At 36.3% G+C, this 20733-nt stretch overlaps 1 protein-coding gene across 1 annotated transcript in view; it reads right to left on the reverse strand.

Moving 5' to 3' along the window:
* The window catches only part of LOC114327280 (uncharacterized), a 198457-nt gene that overhangs the window by 8487 nt on the left and 169237 nt on the right, over nucleotides 1-20733 (reverse strand). Inside the window, exon 5 of the mRNA XM_050646622.1 lies at nucleotides 16283-16561. Coding sequence (XP_050502579.1) covers nucleotides 16283-16561 — 279 coding nt within the window. The remainder of the gene's footprint in view (nucleotides 1-16282; nucleotides 16562-20733) is intronic.

Genomic DNA, 20733 nt, shown 5'->3' on the forward strand with positions numbered 1-20733 from the left:
ATCGTTTTTGTCCGAATTAGCTCGAATTTATGACCCGTGTGGTTATCTAACACCTATTACCTTTTTCATCAAACATTTAATCCAACGACTTTGGGCAACTGGTCTTGAATGGGATGATCGTCCTCCCTCAGAAATTATTCGTGTGTGGGAGCAATATAAAAGTGAATTATCTCTTATTTCACAGTTTAAAATTCCTCGTTTTTTGAATATTTCCTCTTGTCCCATCTTAGAACTTCATGGATTTGCTGATGCCAGTGAAAAGGGATACGCTTGTGTCGTTTATATTCGTAGTATTGATAGTCAGAACATGGTTCAAGTTAATTTACTTTGTGCCAAGTCGAAAGTAGCTCCTATGAAACAGATGACGATCCCTCGATTAGAATTGTTAGCTGTTGTTCATTTGGTCAAACTTATGTCGTTTGTGTCACAGTCGTGGAAGAATATAATCTTTCAAAAGGTGTATGCTTGGGTAGACTCGCAAATAGTATTGCACTGGATTAAAAGTTCACCTTCTAGGTTTAAAACTTTCGTCGCAAATCGCATTTCGTATATCCAGACCCATAGTCAAAATTATTCTTGGCATTACATTGAATCTCAAAGTAATGCAGCCGATGCGCCTTCGCGAGGCATGTTACCGGCCGCTTTTGTATCGAAACTAGACTGGTTGACAGGTCCTTCGTTTTTATATAATGTTCCATTAATCTTTCCAGAGGTTCCTCCATCATTGCGGGAAAAATCCCCTTCGGAAGAGGTAAAGAAAAGTTTCGTGTTTGTTTCTACTCGTGAGGAACATTTTTTGTCTTAATTGTTAAAAAATCAATCGTCGTTTACCTCTATCCAAAGAATTTTGGCCTTTATGTTGCGATTCGCGCACAACTCTCGTTTTAAAAGGTCAAGACGTGTAGGACCCTTGAGTTCAGTAGAATTGGAAAGCTCGTTAATTATTCTTGTTAGGTTTACACAGGAACAGTATTTTGAAGACCAGCTTCAGTCGAACTCGTTTCCAAAACCATTTCGCAAATTAGAAGTATTTTTAGATGATAATACTCAGTGCTTAAGAGTAGGTGGCCGTCTATCGCAGTCTTCCTTGTCGTATGAGGCAAAACACCCCTTTTTGTTACCAAAGAAATCTCGTCTTACGACTCTCCTAGTTCGTCATTATCATGAAAAGTACTTACATGCTGGATTTAAGAGTACTCAATTTTTGGTGAGTCAAAGGTTTTGGATATTGTCTTCTAAGCAGTCCGTTAATTAAGTCTTGTCTAAGTGCATTTGGAAGCAATCTCCTAGGGCCTTACAGCCCCCTATGGGTGATTTGCCTAAATTTCGTCTCGGAGCCATTAAACCCTTTTCGATTTGTGGGGTAGATTATGGTGGGCCTTTTTCGATAACTATGTCTCGTTATCGAGGAGTTAGAAGTCAAAAGGCATATTTGTGCCTCTTTGTTTGTTGTGCTACAAAGGCTTTACATCTTGAATTGGCTAGTGATTTGTCCGCAGAAGCCTTTTTAGCCGCTTTACAGCGTTTTATTGCTCGGAGAGGTCGAGTATCGCAAGTATTTTGTGATAACGGTACCAAATTTCATGGCGCGTATCGACAATTGCGTAGCTTTATGGAGGGTGCTCTTGATAAAGAAAATATTAAATTTTCTTTTGCTCCTCCTGCGGCTCCGCATTTTGGTGGTATTTATGAGCGCGGCATTCGTTCTGTAAAAGAACATATTGCTCGGATAGTCGGGGCTCAAATTTTGACATATGAAGAGTTTTACACTGTTTTGACGTTGATTGAGTCCGTTTTGAATTCGCGTCCTCTCACCCCATTGACCAATGATGTTGAAGATCTCAACGCTTTGACCCCAGGGCATTTCCTGACTCTCGAACCTTTAACATCATTGCCTGTGCCTGATTTTTCGGAGGTATCCCTTAATCGTTTGTCTCGATGGCAGTTGTTACAACGCATCCATAGGGATTTTTGGGCTCGATGGCGTAAGCAGTATTTACATACCTTACAACAAAGGTCCAAATGGTTAGATTCTGGCTTTGTACCTAAAATCGGTAGTTTAGTTGTTTTGAAGGAGGATAATTTGGCTCCGTGTAAATGGCCTCTCGCGCGTCTTGTTGAATTGCATGCGGGCAAAGACGGGGTAGCTCGGGTAGCCACCGTGCGTACGACTAACGGAACTTTGAAACTTCCTCTTGTCCGACTCTGTCCCTTGCTGATAGAGGACTAGATGCCAACTTTTCGTTACTTTAGATTTACTTTAGATTTACGTTTCTTTACTTTAGATTTAGTTTTTTTGTTCGGGTTTGTTAGTACGACTGCGACAAAACCACCATTTTAATTTTAGTTTTGATTTGAGCTTAAGTTTTTAATATCTTTTGTTTAAGTATTTTAGTATTTTTTGTTTATTGGATTTGTTTTTTTTGTCATTGCTTGTTGCCCAAGTAGTGATATATAGTATTAGTTATTGTTAAATACCTTATGGCCTTTAAAGGGGGGAGAATGTTGGAAATTCCGTACAATTGATTTGTTGTGTAAATAGTTCGAAATCATGTCCCTTTTTTTACCTTTGTCGACGCACGTGGTTCCTCGCTTGCATATTTTCGAATGCACATCTGGGCCGCGGGCAAAAGGACTAATCACGTGAAAACTAGGAATTCTGTTCTCTCTTCGACATCAGAGAAACATTTAGACGGCCCACGAGAAAAGACGTAAAATTAGTGACTTGGTCGACGCGTCCTGAGTAACGATTGTAAGTACCTTATTTTTTACCTTGTTTTGTTGTCACCTATATTATTTATCCATTGTTCCTTTGTTATCGTTTTTTGAACTATTTGACCACCAACAATTGATTTATATGTGTGTATGGCACCTATGAGAATTTCCATTTAATCTCTACCAATAGTAGCTATTCGAAGACAAAGAGTAATTGGCAGGTAATTTGTATTGTTTATTGCTTGTGTTGATTTTATTAAATTGTTTTCGTTCAATACCTGCTAATAACCTACAAATATTTTTGAAAAATCTATCGAATGACACCAAACACGACCCCCACGAAGGTGGGGTGGAGGGTTACTTTAAAATCTTAAATAGGAGCCCCCATTTTTTATTGCAGATTTTGATTCCTTACGTAAAAATAAGTAACTTTTATTAGAGACATTTTTTCGAATTATGGATAGATGGCGCTGTAATTGGAAAAAACGATTGTTGGAAATGAAAAATTAAATTAAAAAATGAAAAGTCCCCCACTTTATGGAAAACTGAACTTTTTTTGGTTTTAGGACCTACTCTTCACAACCCAATAGGTCCCCATAACGCTCGAGTAACTGCAAATTTAGCATACTTTCCTCCCCTACTATGTATTACAATATTCTGCACAATTCAGAAACAGAATGAACTTTTTTACAATTCACACCTTTCAAATTATTGTTGTAAAAATATAATGATAACTTTGCATAAACAGAAAAAATATTTACTTGGTTTGTTTACTTCCAGTTGATCTGGCAATAACGAAACATTTTTAATAGCAAACATTTTATTTGTAAACGGGTAATATCCTCAACTTTTGACGAGCAGTAGGTATATTATTTATACCTTTTGGTATTATTTTTTCGTCCGTGAAATAAATACTTCAACTACGTTCCTTAAATAATTTAAGGTTTATTTGAACAAGAACTAGGTTACTGTTACGTATACATAAATACTTAATTACAAAAAATCGTGAAGCAAGTATGTAGTATAATAGTTACGCATGCCGACTCTTCCACAGATTATTTAAATAGTCGTTTGAAAGATTCACGATATGCTAACTGTTTTGTTGCTGGAGTAAAACAAAATATGTCGTCGACTCAGAGAGCGTAATAGTGGATGAATTTATTTGAAGTCATTTGAATAATGTTATGTACGAGTAAATTATTTCTCTATAAAGATTGCAAAGTATCTTTACAAACAATAGGATGCGGGTTTCTTTATACCTTTTATTAGTATCTGTGACGTTAAGGCATCAGCATCAGAGGCGCCCTTATCTATACCTACATGTACTACCAGAATGGTCTGTAAATTTGGTGACCTTTTACTTATTAACTCTAAAGATAGCGTTTCTTCCTTGGATTAAAAGGAACCTACCTGCCTAGTATCGGGACTAAATATTTTCTTTCAAGAATTTTAAAGGGAATATAGACGAACGAACAAATAGGTAGTTAAAAAAACATGAAGTAAAAACCACTTCTATATAATAGGTATATTTATTAAAATTTGTAAAAAATCCCAATGGATTAAATAAAATATGTCCAATTCAGAACGTTTTCGGACCTATCAGTCCATCATCAGTGAATTCAAATACTTGCTAAATAGCCCCAGAACCAAACAATGGTTGAAATTATAATTCAATCTACATTATGTTAAAGTAATATTGATCAGGCTAAACGCCGATGTTAAAAGATATAGCCTCCGGGAACATGGTGAAACTCTATCAAGAAACTTAATCAACCATCTTAGGCCAACGTTGACTACCAAGTCTACCAAGTCACTACACTACCAAATATTTTACCTCGTGCAGTACAGTACGTATTTAAACACGAACTTATCTAAAAATCAGGAACTTAGTTAAAAATCAAATACTTATTTAAAAGAAAGTGAAAAAGCAAGTAATTTAATAACGAACTAAGAAGCATCATTCTGTTTAAGTCGACCTATCGACCCTTAATTATCGTTACTGACGTACTGGTACCGCCACTGACAACTCTTTTCCAAATTCATATACAGAATACTAAAAACGGACAATGAAGACTCGCTTCTGTGGTATTATAACAATAGGAAGATATAAGTAGTATCACCAGTCACCAGAATATGGTGGTAGCGGAAAATGGTCTTGTTTTGAAGAATTACAGTCCTAACCTCTTAGATGTCCGGCATCGTCACACAAAATTACAACATACTCCTAATAAACTACCTAATGATACAAGATTCGAAACTAGGATAAATGAAAAATTTGTAGTGTCCTTCGAATTTTGTCTTTTGTCACATTTATTTGTGAATTTGTAATTCAAATTTTTTTTATTAACTCCTTGAGAGATCTGCAATCTGCCTATTAGGCAATAAGAGTTTTTCTGACAATGAAGCTGATGACATGTAGAGTACCTATTATTCCAATGAATAATCTCTTTTAAAAATATATCTAAACCTAAGTTAAACATTGTTGGTATGAATTTACAATCATTTGCCTTAAAAAACTAAACTAAAGTCTGTGTGATGTAGATAGATCGGATGACAGTAGACGTTTTAGCCTACGGATTTCATTGGCATCGCGCACGTTTAGTTGGGCCCAAACCGATTTGGCTGCACTGATACTTTTTCACTGTAGTTGACACTAAAACGATGTATGGCATCTTTGATGGATTCTAAAGGGATACCATGCTAAATGATTTCGTTACTGACGTAGTAGGCAGCATCAACAATAGTTCGTAGTACTTTATTTTGGAACCTCTGCACGATGGGTATGTTGGAGTTGCTAGCAGTTCCCTAAAGCTGGATGCCGTAGGTCTACACAGGTTTTATAGTGCGGCAGATTCGTGCAAATATTTATAAGAATTGCACATTTAATGATACAAGCATATAAATTGGGCCACATATACTGCACATATAAAGGTTCAAATTTAGATATGAGGCCATCTCAGATTTTGCCTCTTACAAAAATGGTGAGTATTCAAAATGGCGGCTATACATATTATGTGAGTAATAGCACGATAGCTTTTGAACGAAAAGTCCGATTTCAGCCAAATTTGTCATCAAGGTTATTTTTTGGATGAATTAGATCGAGGTTTTGAACCGGAAGAATCGGTTCACCAGAAGTTGTGTTTTTACTGTTTTTTTTTATGTAAAAATCTGTTGTTTTTTTCAATTCTTTCACCCTGTATATATTAATTTTTCAAAAAGTTAATACCGCCATTGAAAAGAGTGTAAACATAATTTTTACGAGAGATTTTAAACTTTTTAGTTATTTTAATTACAATTTAATAAATGCATAACGTATCTTCAGATGTACCTGTGTGCGTCAGATTCATTTTGAATGCCCGCCATTTTTGTAAAAGATAAAATCTGAGATGGCCTCATATCTAAATTTGAATCTTTGTATGTGTAGTGTGTGTGGTCCAAATTATATGATATAACCATTAAATGCACAATAATTCTTATATTATTTGCACGAATCTGCCGCACATAGGTTTATAGGTACATGTGAAGATACATTATGCATTTATTAATTGGTAATTAACGTAACTAAAGAGTTCAAAATATTGAATAAAAATATTTTTACGCTCTTTTCAACGCCGGTATTAACTTTTTGAAAAATTAATATATACAGGGTGAAAGAATTATTAGAAAAACAACATGTTTTTACATAAAAATCAGGAAAAACACAACTTCTGGTAAATCGATTCTTCCGGTTTAAGACTTTGGTCTTGCACATCAAAAGAAGAACCTATATACCAAATTTAGTTGAAATCGGACTTTTCGTTCAAAAGTTATCGTGCTATTAGTCACATATGTATAGTCACCATTTTGAATGCCCGCTATTTTTGTAAAAAGTAAAATCTGAGATGGCCTTTTATCTAAATTTGAACCTTGATGTGTGTAGTATATGTGGTCCAAATTATATGCTTCTACGATTAAATTCACAATAATTCTTATAATATTTGTACGAATCTGTCACACATAGGTACATGTGAAGATACATTATGCATTTATTAAATGGTAATTAACATAACTAAAATTTTCAAAATATTTTCTACAAAATAATTTTATGCTCTATTCAATTGCGGTATTACCTTTTTGAAAAATTAATATATACAGAGGGAAAAAATTGAAAAAAAAACATATTTTTTACATAAACAACCAGTAAAAACACAACTTCTGGTAAACCGATTCTTCTGGTTCACCACATGCATCTTGTAAATCAAAAAAGAACCTATATACCAAATTTGGTTGAAATCTGAAGTCTCGTTCAAAAGTTATCGTGCTATTAGTCACATATGTATAGTCGCCATTTTGAATCCCGCCATTTTTGTAAAAGGTAAAATTTGAGATGGCCTCATATCTAAATTTGAACCTTTATATGTGTAGTATGTGGTCCAAATTATATGCTTGTATCATTAAATGTGCAATTGTATCACATATCGGCCTCACTATTAAGATTGTTTTGTAAAATAATATTTTATTGTTTATTGACAGTTTTGATCTGTGACCGATGAGCCAATACATGTTTCTTAATTTGAGGCCAAGTTGCTTGCGCTTAGTGAATATGTGTTTTGTCCAAATCAGTCGTCGATCCAGGTGAATTCCGAGATATTTGGCGCTATCAGATTGTGGAAGTTGACAATTAATAAATTGAACAGGTGGGCACGTTTCTCTGCGGAGGGTAAACGTCACATGTGTTGATTTCAATCCATTTGCTTTAATACGCCATCTTTTTAGCCAGTTTTGGACATTATTTAGACTAGTTTGCAGGTTCCTAGAGGCTGATGTTGGGCCAGTGTGGGACGCCAAAATGGCTGTGTCATCGGCAAATGTCGCAACAGTGGTAAGTCGTGTTGATGGCACGTCTGCAGTATACAATAAGTACAGGATCGGTCCAAGTACCTTGGATCGGACCTTGTAGAACTCCTGAATTTATTGGATGCAACTCTGTATATTCACTTCCATGTTTATTTGGAAGTGCCTATCTGTCAGGTATGATTTTAGAAGTTGAAAGTGGGGATGGGGCAGTAACTTCTTTAGTTTAACTTGCAATCCTTCGTGCCACACCTTGTCGAAAGCCTCAGATATATCGAGGAAAGATGCTGAACAATATCTTTTACTATTCAGGTCCTTATTGATTTACCACTCTATGAACTTGTTCTATTGTCCCGTGTTTATTGCGGAATCCAAATTGGTGATCTGGAATTATCTGGATTTCGTCTATTATAGTTTTCAGCCTTTTAACATATAGCTTTTCAAAAACCTTGGAAAGAATTGACACTAGACTTATCGGTCTGTAGGAAGATAAAGTTGACACCATCTATCTATCGCCCGTCGGCAAATTCAAACAAAAATATAACTCCAGACCACCTTTTACCACCTTTAGTCCAGACAAATTAATATATGTATTTAATATATTTTTACCACCAAAAATGAGATGTTTTAATCAAATATTGCTTCAAATATAATCTGCAGAATAATTTTGAATTCACGTTCCGCTAATGAACTTGCTTTTTTGTCCTTAAAAGTAGAAAAAAGTTTCAATTTTATTGCTTAATATTTCATCTAAATATAATCGTCTAACAATTTTAACTGTACTAATGCCCAAGTATACATTTTCAAGTGTTAAACTGATTGATTTACAATGAGTAACCCGGTTGTAAAAATACCGGCGTGTGCCTTAACAAAAGGGACATCGGTTACTCGAATTTCGTAACAATACAAATGTTATCTGTTTGAATTTGCCGACAGGCGAAATATCTATGGACCCGACATTAACTCTTCTGTTTTCTTCCCGGACTTGGGTATCATAACGATCTGGGCAACTTTCCAGATGCTAGGAAGATAATTTAGTCGTAGTATAGAATTAAATATGTAAGTAATAAGTCTATAGCACTTTTCGGATAGTTCTTGAAGAATTTTTCCAGATAGCAAATCGAAACCAGGAGCTTTTTTATGTAAATTTCTTCCATAATTGTTTGTTGGACTTCTCTAATAGTGAACTTGTTATGAGGCAGATCCATTTGGAAGGGTAAATTCAGATAGTCGGTAATTTCGTGTTCTTCTTCAGCAGATAATTCCGAAGGAAAGGGCATGAAGACTTTTTTCAGATATTTGCCAAAAGCTTCAGATTTTTTTTATCATTTCTGGCGCAGGTGTTATCATTTCTGATTGGTGGATTAGACAAGTAAGCTCTTTTTAATTTTTTCGTTGCTTTCCACAGCGAATAATCTGTGGCCTCTGTAAGTGTAAGGCTTTTCAGGTAACATTGGATTCCCTGATTTGGTTCTGCTATGATTAGCTTTTTCAATTCTTTGGTGGCTTTGTTTAAATTTTTCGTGTTTGAATACGTGTTCAATAGGACACGTGGCACGGCAAAACAACGAAAGGTGGACGAGAAACATTGTACATTGGAGCACAGTCGTATTGACGGAAGACCACAAAAACAATGGCTAGACGACATCCAAGCAAAAATGAGGAGAAACTGGTACCAAATAGCACAAAACAGCGAATAATGGAGAACTTATGAGGAGGTCTTTGTCCAGGAGTGGATGTAAACAGGCTGAAGAAAAAGAATTCACTAATATAATGGCAAATAGCTACTTCCGAAAACGCATGAGGAAAAGTCTACAGGCGGTACCTACTATTTTATTAAAGGGATGAAACTCAGATAAATGTTCCATAGAGATACCACGTAAAAAATGCTCCTCCAAACTTTACCACATAGGTTATGTGGAAAAGGTTATAACATAGGAATGTTAAGAACAAAACTCCAGAAAATAATGGAGCGCTCTAAAACCCAGATAAATTAAAGAAATGAAACAAAGTAGCGAAAATTAACTCTTGAAAATCCTTCTAAAATATTGCTCTGATTGTCATTTTATTGTAAATGAACCAGAAAAAAGGTATAAGCCCAAAATAAAATTTATTCAACAATTTGTAGCTATTTTTCTTTATATTGTTTTATTTTCCATTTTACGATTCAAAGTAATAGGAATAAAGTAGCAGGCAACTTAATTTGCTACAAATAATGACTTACGAGATACAGCGCGGAAACCTTTTGCACCCTATTTCCGATATGGAGCCCAGGGAACAAGAGTGGCGACTCTAGAAATTTTAATTTAAGCTTATACGTACCCCCTCCCAAAATACAAAAAAAAAATGCGTCCTCTTAAATATGCAAGGTAAGGCATAAAAATGTAACATTTCACTGGACTATACCTCGTTTAAATTCTTTGATTTGAAATTTGAATTTTGCAAGCTAATAATTTAATTACACTCCTGGCCAAAAAAATCGGGACACCTTAAAAATGGGTCATTTTTGATGTCTCGAATCTCCTAAACCTATTGCCCGATTTTAGTTATTTTTTTAATATGTTATAGCCTTATTGTCTAAGAATATGGATATAGTACTAGTGTTGCTGAACAGGTAAATGTCATTGTATACGGGGTGTAACAATAATACTGTGTTTTTCACTGAAAGTTCGTAACACCCTGTAGAATATTCTAGCATTTAAAAAATATTGAAATTAAAACTCAATTGTAGCCTTAGCCTTTCTTAACATTCTGCTTTTGACTCGCTCACTTATGTTGGATAATGAAAAAGTTAGGTACTTTGACAACTAGTCATGTTGTTCATTAATACAGGGTGTTTCTAAATAAGTGCGATAAACTTTAAGGGGCAATTCTGCATGAAAAAATAATGACCGTTTGATTTATAAACATATTATGTCTGCAAATGCTTCGTTTCCGAGATATCGGATGCTGAATTTTTTCTTACACACTGACGGTTTATTTATTGCTCTAAAACCGGTTGAGACATGCAAATGAAATTTAATGGGTTTTAAGAGGCAGTTATTGCGCATTTTTTGACATACAATTATGTATTTTATATTTACCATTGGCGTGCATACGGGTCATATTACCCGGTCATATTACCTGTATGCACGCCAATGGCGAATATAACATTTTTTTAAAACATAGTTTTTTGATAGCAGTTGCCGCTATGGCATCACTGCCATTTCGTTCGTTACAATCCGTGACTGCACGCCGGGGTTTGTCCTAGTTGGGTCAGAGAGAGCAGCATATGTGCCTCCTGATGAGAGACTAATAAGTTTCGAAACTGGTAGAGGTACTTGCTGCACTCTCTGATTGAACTGAAATAGTGATGCGGCTGTAGTTTCGTGTTGCAACGAAATTGAAAATGATGATTCATTTTTGATAAAATTTTTAGTTGTATGTCAAAAACTGTGAAATAACTACCTCTTAAATCCTACGAAATTTCCTTTGCATATCTCAACCGATTTTAGAGCAATAAATAAATCTTCAGTGTTTAAGAAAAAATTCAACATCCGATATCTCGGAAACGAAGCATTTGCAGACATATGTTTGTAAATCAAACGGTCATTATTCTTTCATGCAGAATTAACGCTTAAAGTTTGTTGGACTTATTTAGAAACATCCTGTATTGATGAAGAACATGGCTAGTTGTCAAAGTACCTAACTTTTTCATTATCCAACATAAGTGAATGAGTCAAAAAGCAGAATGTTAAGAAAGGCTAAGGCTACAGTTGAGTTTTAATTTCAATATTTTTTAAATGCTAGAATATTAAATGCTAAAAACACAGTATTATTATTGCACCAGGTTTACAATGAAATTTACCTGTTCAGCAACACTATTACTACATCCATATTCTTAGAGAATAATGCTATAACATATTAAAAAAATCACTAAAATCGGACAAGAGGTTTAGGAAATTCGAGACATCAAAAATGACCCATTTTTAAGGTGTCCTGATTTTTTTGGCCAGGAGTGTATGGTTTTTTTGTTAGAAATAAAATAATCATATCTTGTATTAGTAAACTTTTGAATAATTCAAAAACTAAATAACTTTTACTATTATTGTTTAATTTTATACAGAAGATAAAAAATGAAAAGTAAAATTGCATGGAGGTCTAATTAATTTTTTTTATATTCGTGTAATCTTTAAATAAATATCATATGGAGGTAATGAATAAATTCAACTTTCTAATGAGTGTAAAATATTAATTTTATTAAATGTTTTTGTAGGCATAAATAATTTTTTGCACGATTGATTATTTTTGACTGTTTACCGTCACAGATTTTACGTCAGTAGGTGACATTTACTAGCAACTCGACGGTAAGTAATCCAACTCGACGGTAAGTACTCCAACTCGACGGTAAGTAATTCACTTACCGTCGAGTTAAAAAATCTCTTAATTTTAATTTATTTTTTGAAAGAATAAAGAAAACTAACGAATTATTTATTAATATTGAAACTTATGGTACAATTTGTTAAATTATTTAATGAAATCCCACTTGTTTGGGCTGTGGTTTCACTTCTAACAGAAACTCCTGTAGAATCGCATACATTAGTAGTATCCAACATTTTTTCTCTTCAAATACGCGATCATAGTTGAAAACTTGGAAATATCAATGCCATCATAAAGAAAAACGGTGGATTTAATCATTGAATATTCTGCCCAGAGGCTTCCAGGAGCTTTCAACTGCATATGTCTTTGAACGAAATATGCCAATACAGTCTTTTCTTCGATTCTTAAATTCTTGCCTTCGCACCATTTTTTAAAACTTTGGTAGGTATTTTGATAACGGATTTTGGATTTTTCGGGAATAATTGCGGAACACCCTTCTTCCCAAGCCCGTTCAATTTCTTCAAATTCACTTTCGCTCATATTTTAATTTATAATAATCAAAATTGTACTTAAAATTATTGACAACTAAATAAAAACTCAATTCTCCATTGTTGTTATGCACCCTAGTTACTGCCTAACAACCAAAGTATCTATCTTGATAAAATGAATGAAACTAGTCAATATGACGAAAATGTTTAATTTTATAATTTATAATGGTATCAATCGTGCAAAAAACTTTATAAGCATGTCGAACGTTAAGGGTAACCGATCTCAGACAATAATTGGAGTCGTCGCTCCGTTCCTCCTCCAAACAATTGTCTTCGATCGGTATAAAACCCTTACCGTTCTCCATACTTAATATACTATAAAACACGCTATTTAAAATGAATTTCCTGTAAATATCATATAAATTTTTTGGGTTGCTGACTTTCATGCACAAAATGTTGGTGTATAGAAATTTATTAACTAGCTTTCATGATTTGGAAATCAATATTATTAATTTTGATACTATGTATTTATTTAACAAGAATCGTTTTAAACAAAAAAAAAATAATAATGACAACGATAATAGCAGCTAAAACAGAAAAAAAAACAAAAATAGATTCTAAAATAGATTTTAATAGCCTGTATTTCCACTTGGGCACCAATATAAGCTTGGAAAGACCTGGAAACAACAACTCATCTGTGTGAATGGACCTTTAATGAAAGCCACTATTCTTACTCCATCAAAAAGGTAAAAGGTTAAATCTCATGCACCAGCACCACAGTTAACTATGGTTATACTTATCCAATGTATTACGAAAAACAATTAAAACTGTTCTTTAGGTTGGTGACTAAGGTAAGTTGCTGCAGATTTGAACGTGAGCCATGTGTGCATATAGAAAATCAAACAAAGATGGGATCATTTTCACTCTTTAGCACGGTTGGGTGGTTCAAGAGGGCAAAAGATCTCCACAGAGCAATAAGATGAGGTTTTAGTAGATTATCTGAGAGACGTTCCTTTTGCCACAGCTCGAAAACTTAGCGAAGAGACAGCGTTTCCGGGCAGCATTCGCATTGCATGTATAAGGCTTAAAGCAAGCACATTGATAAATTGTGCAGCTGCAAGAAAAGCTTTTTTGGCTGAGGATCACAAGAGAAGATGAGTTGCATTTTGTAATGAATTCATATATTTGTAATCATATATGTCATATATGTCCACCGAAATACAAAGATGAGAATCTATAAAACCTTAATTCGACCAATAACATGCTATGGCAGTGAAGTCTGGGTGCTGAAAGAAACATCCAAAAACAAACTCGACACATTCGAAAGGAAAGTACTTAGGAGAATACTAGGACCTGTGAGGGAAAATGGAATCTTCAGAAGTCGATACAACAACGAGCTTTATCAACTTTATAAGGAAACGCCCCTGTCAGACTTCATTAGATTACAAAGATTGCAATGGGCCGGACATGTGATAAGAATGGGAGAGGATAGGCTACCAAAACGAGCACTGAATGCTAGAATGCAAGGAAAGAGACCGGTTGGGAAGCCACGAAAGCGCTGGGAAGACACAGTAAACAGCGACGCATAAGCCCTTTTAGGAGTCCGTGTATGGAGAAGAGCAGCCACAGATAGGCAAGGGTGGAGGCAAAAAATAAAGGAGGCCAAGGCTCAATTTGGGCTGTAGTGCCGTAGAAGAAGAAGATATGTCATGAAGACAACTTTTGTTCTAACGTTGCATTTTCCAATGAAAAAGTGTTTCAATCATATAGCAATGGCCCAATAAGAGTTTATAGGCCGAGAAATTATAGACTCTAAACTCATCATTTAAGAAATAGTTGAGGATCCTCAATCAACGTATGGGTATGGATAAGTGCTGCAGGCCCAAACGTTGGTTTTCATATAGAAGAAAAATTGACATGATTTAATTGCAAACATATTCTTGAGAACATAATCATGCCATCAGTGATCCAGAGATTTCCCAATAGCAACTTCATCTTCTGATATGACAATTGCCCGGTGCTTACGAGTAGAGTCGTATGTTGAGAATGGTTGAAGAAAACTCATGTTAATGTTCTTCCGTGGCTTTCCCTGAGTCCAGACCCCCTATCGAGAATTTGTGAGCAGAGTTGGTAAAGAAATTAAATAAAACAAACCTTAGGCCACGGAATAGAATAGAACTACGGGAAGCAATTAAGCAGGCATGGGAGGAGCTTGTTGAATATAACATGAGGGGATTGGTGCTATCTATGGAAAGAAGATTGCAGATCTAATGAATATTATTAAATATCAGAGTAAAATGAGTTCACTGTTTTCAGTGACTCACTCTGTATAAAATCAGATCTTCATAGACTTCAAACAAGCATATGATTCCATAGATCGCTTAAAACTGTGTGGAGTGCAATGGTGGAGCTAAGCGTACCAAAGAAGCTGACCGTGCAAAGCCATTCGGTGTAAACATCGGACTCAGACAGGGAGCTCACTGTCCCCATTACTATTTAATCTAGCATTGGAATATGCAATGCGAAAAATCTATACCAGAGTCAAACCAGACATAACTGCCAGAGGAGCAAAGATTGTTCTCGCATTTACAGATGACGTAGATGCAGTAGCACAGACAACACTGAAAGTTAATTTAAGGATATACTTAGTTTCGAACTTTGAAGAAGCAACACTAAACGTCGGCCTGAAAATAAACGAAGAAAAAATTAAATACATGGTCGTGTCAAGAAAGGAATGACAGCGAATAAGACAAAACATTACCATAAACGTTCATAATTTTGAGGTGGTCAAAGAATTCAAATACCTAGGAACAACAATTACTAGTGACAACGCAGGAGAACGGGAGGTTGAAATACGAATACTGGCGGGGAATAAATTCTTTGCAGTTCAACATCGAATGACGTCAAAGACGTGCCTAAAATCCAAATATACAAAACCATAATACGACCAGCAGTGACATACGGAAGTGCACCATGGACATTGAGAAAGACAGAAATCAATAAACTATTAGTATGGGAACGCAAAATACTGCGAGTTATATATTATGGTCCTTGTAGGGACAGTGTGACAAATGAATGGAGGAGCAGATACAACAATGAATTAGAGACTCTCTTCGGACAAGGAAACATCGAGAGATACATAAAATCCAATAAACTAAGATGGGCAGGGCACGTGATATGGAGTGATGACCAGTGGCGTAGCTAGCATGGGTGACACCCGGGGCGGTAATCAATGGTGTCACCCCAAATCCAAAAAAATAAAGATTGGTAAAATCAACGAAAATCCGACAAATGTATATTTTGAATAATTAATCAATTTCAAGCTTCTTGAGAATTTCGTTACTTAGATCAGCTGCTTTTTTCCTTTTAACGGAAAAGATCCAAGAAATGCCTCTTTGACCTTGATTTTTTTCGGTTTCGTGTGTTCACAATTTGATATAGAATTATTTTGATTGTAAAGTGAGAAAAGTTACAAATTAACGATTCATTCTTTTGTGATCGGGTGTCACCCCCGAACGGGTGACACCCGGTGCGGACCGCCCTGCCCCACCCTAGCTACGCCACTGGTGATGACGACAGACTGATTAGCAATGTGTTTTGGGAAAAACCAGACGGTAGAAGACCGGCAGGACGGCCTAGAAAAAGGTGGAAAGATGCAGTCAGAGGAGACCTGGAGAAGATGGAAGTGACCCCATGGGAAATAGTAGCACAGGATCGGAACCAATGGAAGAGAATAGTAAACGCGGCAAAGACTCACGAAGAGTTGTAAAAGCAAAAGATGATGATGACTACACTTTCTCCTGCCAATTTTTTTGGATGGTTAATAATATAAAAATGACCCAAATAGGTGTCACTTTCTCAAATAAATTATAATTTGTATGACTTACCCATCTTTAACTAAAGCTACACTGCCTGCCATATGAGGATCGTCTGGATCAGGGCTAACTGTAACTTCCATCAGCTTGACAAATTTCCACGCCGAGTCCGGACTTATCCTTGCTCTCAGCTGCAATTTTGTACCAATAGGTACCGCTTGATCCACCGGCAGTTCGCTGCTTGTAATGTTACTAAGTCTTGCAGCTGGAGCTTCTTTATAAAGAGCCACTTCGTATTCCAGTCGACCTGGAGTTTCTTCTACTACTCCCGAAACCCGGGCACCATGGGGACTAGAAAAATAATTTTGAATATAAAAGAATGTTGCCAAAATATGTTTGAAATAAAAATGATTTCAATAAGATACGCTTGAATGCTCGAATATATGAATTTTACAAATAAAATACAAATATCGAGCACTATTATTTATTAAATCTTGCCTTACTACTAGTACTTTCGCATCAGGGACATTTCGTCAAAAAAGGAGAACCTATCCGGCACATCCCGGAATGTCGTAGACATTTACTTAAAAATATTTATTTATTTATTTTCCCAGACACCGTCCGGAGAAAAGGACTAATCTGCAAACTGATCCGTGCCATCCCATGCCAAAAGGTAACCAAACTCATCGATAGCATGCTCACCGACAGACCTTTTCACGTCACAATGGGCAACTTAAGAAGTGTCCAAATGAAGCTCAGCATTGGACTGCCACAGGGATATGTTTTGGCACCCTTACTCTTTAATTTATACATCGCGGACCTACCTAGGACAACTTCGCAGAAATTTGGCTACGCTGATGATTGGGCCATTGCAGCAAGACATAATAACATGAATGTTACAGAAACAATACTTACGGATGACCTTGCTGTTATGGGTGAATATTTTCGCAAATGGAGGCTACGGCCCAATGCAACGAAAACTGAAGTGTGCTGTTTCCATCTGAATAATGCCCAAGCTAACAAAAAACTCTCCGTTCACTTTGAAAACAGACTACTCACTCATAAACTCAACACCAAAATATCTTGGAGTGACTCTTGACAGAACTTTAAGTTTTAAGGAACACCTACAAAGAACGGCAGAAAAACTGAAGACGCGAAATAATATAATCCAAAAGCTATGTGGCACCACATGGGGGTCCTCAGCCTCCGTACTCAGATCATCCGCTCTCGGACTCTACTCGGCGGCTGAATATGCTTCGCCGGTATGGCTCAATAGCAAACACACGAAGATCATTGACACCCAATTAAACCAGACAATGCGAATGACCTCAGGTACAATTCGACCAACACCGAACTATTGGCTTCCCATTCTGAGTCACATTCCACCGCCGAAACTAAGAAGAAGTCATTCTCTTCTCAGAGAATATCGAAAAATCGAGGCTAACCATCAACTAACAATCCACCTGATATCGAAATGAACAGACTGCGCTCCAGATATCCCCCATTGTTCAGGGCCACCTCCCTACATCAGGAACATTTCGACCTCACCAACGCTTGGAGAAGACAATGGGAGAGCGACTCACCACAGGAATCACACCAAATGGCCTGTATCGATCAGAAACCGCCAGGCTTTGAACTGCCCCGCAACACATGGACGGCGCTGAACAGAATAAGAACAGGTACCGGTAGATGTGCTGACAGCTTGCATAAATGGGGAAAGGCCCTTACTCCTGAGTGTGACTGTGGTGCGCAACGGCAGACCGTCCGCCACATTATTGAGGAATGCCCCCGAAGGCGGTACCCTGGAGTTTTCGATGAGTTCCTGAATGCGACCGAAAATGTTTTACATTATATTAATACATTAGATGTTCGTTTGTGATGCTTCATGTAAAGTTTTATATAAATTTTTTTTAAATTATGTGTTCTTATTGTATTTATGCCATACGATAAAAATACTTAGAAATAATACAAATAACACACACGACACTGGATAAAGGGCCAACAGATTAAAATAAATTTTCGGGGGCTACATTATCGGCTGTATTTGGAGGTAAAATAAAAACATAAGCAATTTTTTATCTCCAAACATAGCCGATAATGTAGCCTCCGAACAATTATTTTAACCTGTTTGATTCTTGTCCGGCGTGTGATATTTCTATTATTTTTAAGTAAATGTCTACGACATTCCGAGATGTGCTGGATAGGTTCTCCTTTTTTGACGAAATGTCCCTGATGCGAAAGTACTAGGGCAAGATTTAATAGATAATAATTGTGCTCGATAGCTGGCTTTTATTTTCATGTATGCATGTATTGGTTTTAGAACGTCTTTCGACGTTGTCCGATGCCTAACTTCCACGTCCTTCTATCATCCCATTGGCCACCTCTAAGATCCCTTGTACTCATTGCTTTGGTTACCCCTTCTTTCCATGTCTTTTTAGGTCTTCCTCATTTTTTGCGGTTTGGTGGTACCCACTGCATAATCTTTTTGGGCAATCTTGTGTCTTCCATTCTTTGAACATGACCATACCAAATCAACTGTTTCCTCTCAATGTCTGTTGTTAAGTAACCATCTATTCCAATTCGTCGTCTTACTTCCTCATTTCGAACTCTTTATATATACCTAACGATCTTCTAAACACATCCATTACTACAGCTTCTAATTTTTTCCTGTTGTTCTCGGTTATTCTCCAAGTTTCTGCTCCGTAAAGTAGGCTGCTTTTAATACGTGTTTCATAGAGATTGTATTTTCGCTGTATTCCTATTTCGGAGCTCCAAAGTATTCAAATTAAGCAGCCAATTGTTTTTCTAGCTTGTGTTACCCTTTTCTTTATTTCCTCATCGTCTTTTCCCGTTCTATAGAAGATTACTCCCAGGTACGTGTATTCACTACAGGATGTGATTTCTTCATCATCCTCTAGTTCGATATTGGATAACTCAGCTCCTATGGGTAGGTATTTAGTTTTTTCCACATTAATTTCCAAGCCCCACTTTTATTTTCAAAAAAAATAAAAACTATTTGTTTAAATTATTAAAAAAATTTTGATAGTTTAGAGTTGAATATAGACTTTATTAATTTAGTCTTTTTTTTTCATTTTACGTTAGGACTACGTTCTGTGTTTTCTTCAATGGTTCAGCAGTAGCAGTTGAGAAGACGAAGATAGACTTTCGTACCATCTCGTAAGCGGTCGTCCAAGCTGTCTAGGTGTGTCTTTGGTAATTTGAGGAACCGATCATTTGGCATTCTGTTAACTTGGTTTCTCTAATATAGCAGCCAAGAGAGGCCCTGGATGTGGACGTATATCCTAGCTGGTGAATCTTAGGAAGTGGACTGGTCTAACGTCAACTGATCCATTTCGAGCTGATGTGAATAGAATAAGATGGGTCAATGTGGTCGCCAACATCTCTAGAAGATAGGCAGCTTTAGAAGAAGAAGAAGTTATGATACCATCGTTTTCGTGGTCTTTCCACTAATCGTTTTCCTATTGGGAACCGTCTCCCGGCGTCTTTACTACTTTATTTGTTGACATTCAGCTTATATGGTCATTCCATTCTACTCTTCTGTTCTTTACGTGGTTCTTAGTGTTCTCCACCTTGTATCTCCGTGTATATGAACTTCTCGCTCTGTCTCATGGTATCGCACCATTAATTTTTCGAAGGGTTTCATCTCTACTTTTTGCTAGCATTCTTTTTGTCTTCTCTATGTCAGGTCGTGTTTGTACTGCGTATGTCATTATTGGTCTGATGACGGTTTTGTAAATTCTGCCATTCATTTCTTTTCCGGCATTTTTATTTCTCTATATTGTTTCATTCAGGCAACCTTTGGCTCTGTTTGTTATAATCACTTGATCCTCCACTTTCGGCCTTTGTAACGGGTGCAAAAATCACTAACGTTTTCGAATCCCTAATATTATCGCTCCACCCTGTATCCTAAATCCGTTTCAGAAATTGTACTGTGTATTGCGTAGAATTAGGTCATCTGTGATTCTTTTTCGTTTCTCATAATATTAGATCGATCTTGTGTTTCTCGTGAATAGATAAATTTTTATTTCTCCACGTGTTTACGTTATTTAAAACCGCCAAAGTGATATTTAGCTATAAATTTTTCACTAATGGTTTTTGGCGACTGTGAAACTGGAAAATATTTATCTTATAGAGATAAGTGGTTCAGAGATAAGAGTCCAAGTGTCTTTTTGCTGACTCGTCTGAGAACGGGCCTTAGTTGTGAAGACAGCTAAATCAGTGCTTTTCATGGGAAGATTGGGTTGTAGTATCTGCTGGGATCCGTTTTGTTTATTCTCTTGGTGAATGTTTTTGATAAACATAAAGGGTGTGGCTAAGAACATGTCTAAGTGACTTCTTATTTGTCAATATTCTAACTAGGGAAGTGTCTTAAGTCTGTAATTGGTCGTTGAGGATTGTTGATGGGGAGATCGAATGATTTTGGAAGGGACGTTTGGTTTCTAAAGATTGATTTTAGGAGATCGAAAAATTCAGTCACGTTTGAGCCGTCAAGAAGTCACGTT

This window comes from Diabrotica virgifera, chromosome 3, assembly GCF_917563875.1.
Source record: "Diabrotica virgifera virgifera chromosome 3, PGI_DIABVI_V3a".
In the NCBI taxonomy this organism is placed as follows: Eukaryota; Metazoa; Arthropoda; class Insecta; order Coleoptera; family Chrysomelidae; genus Diabrotica; species Diabrotica virgifera.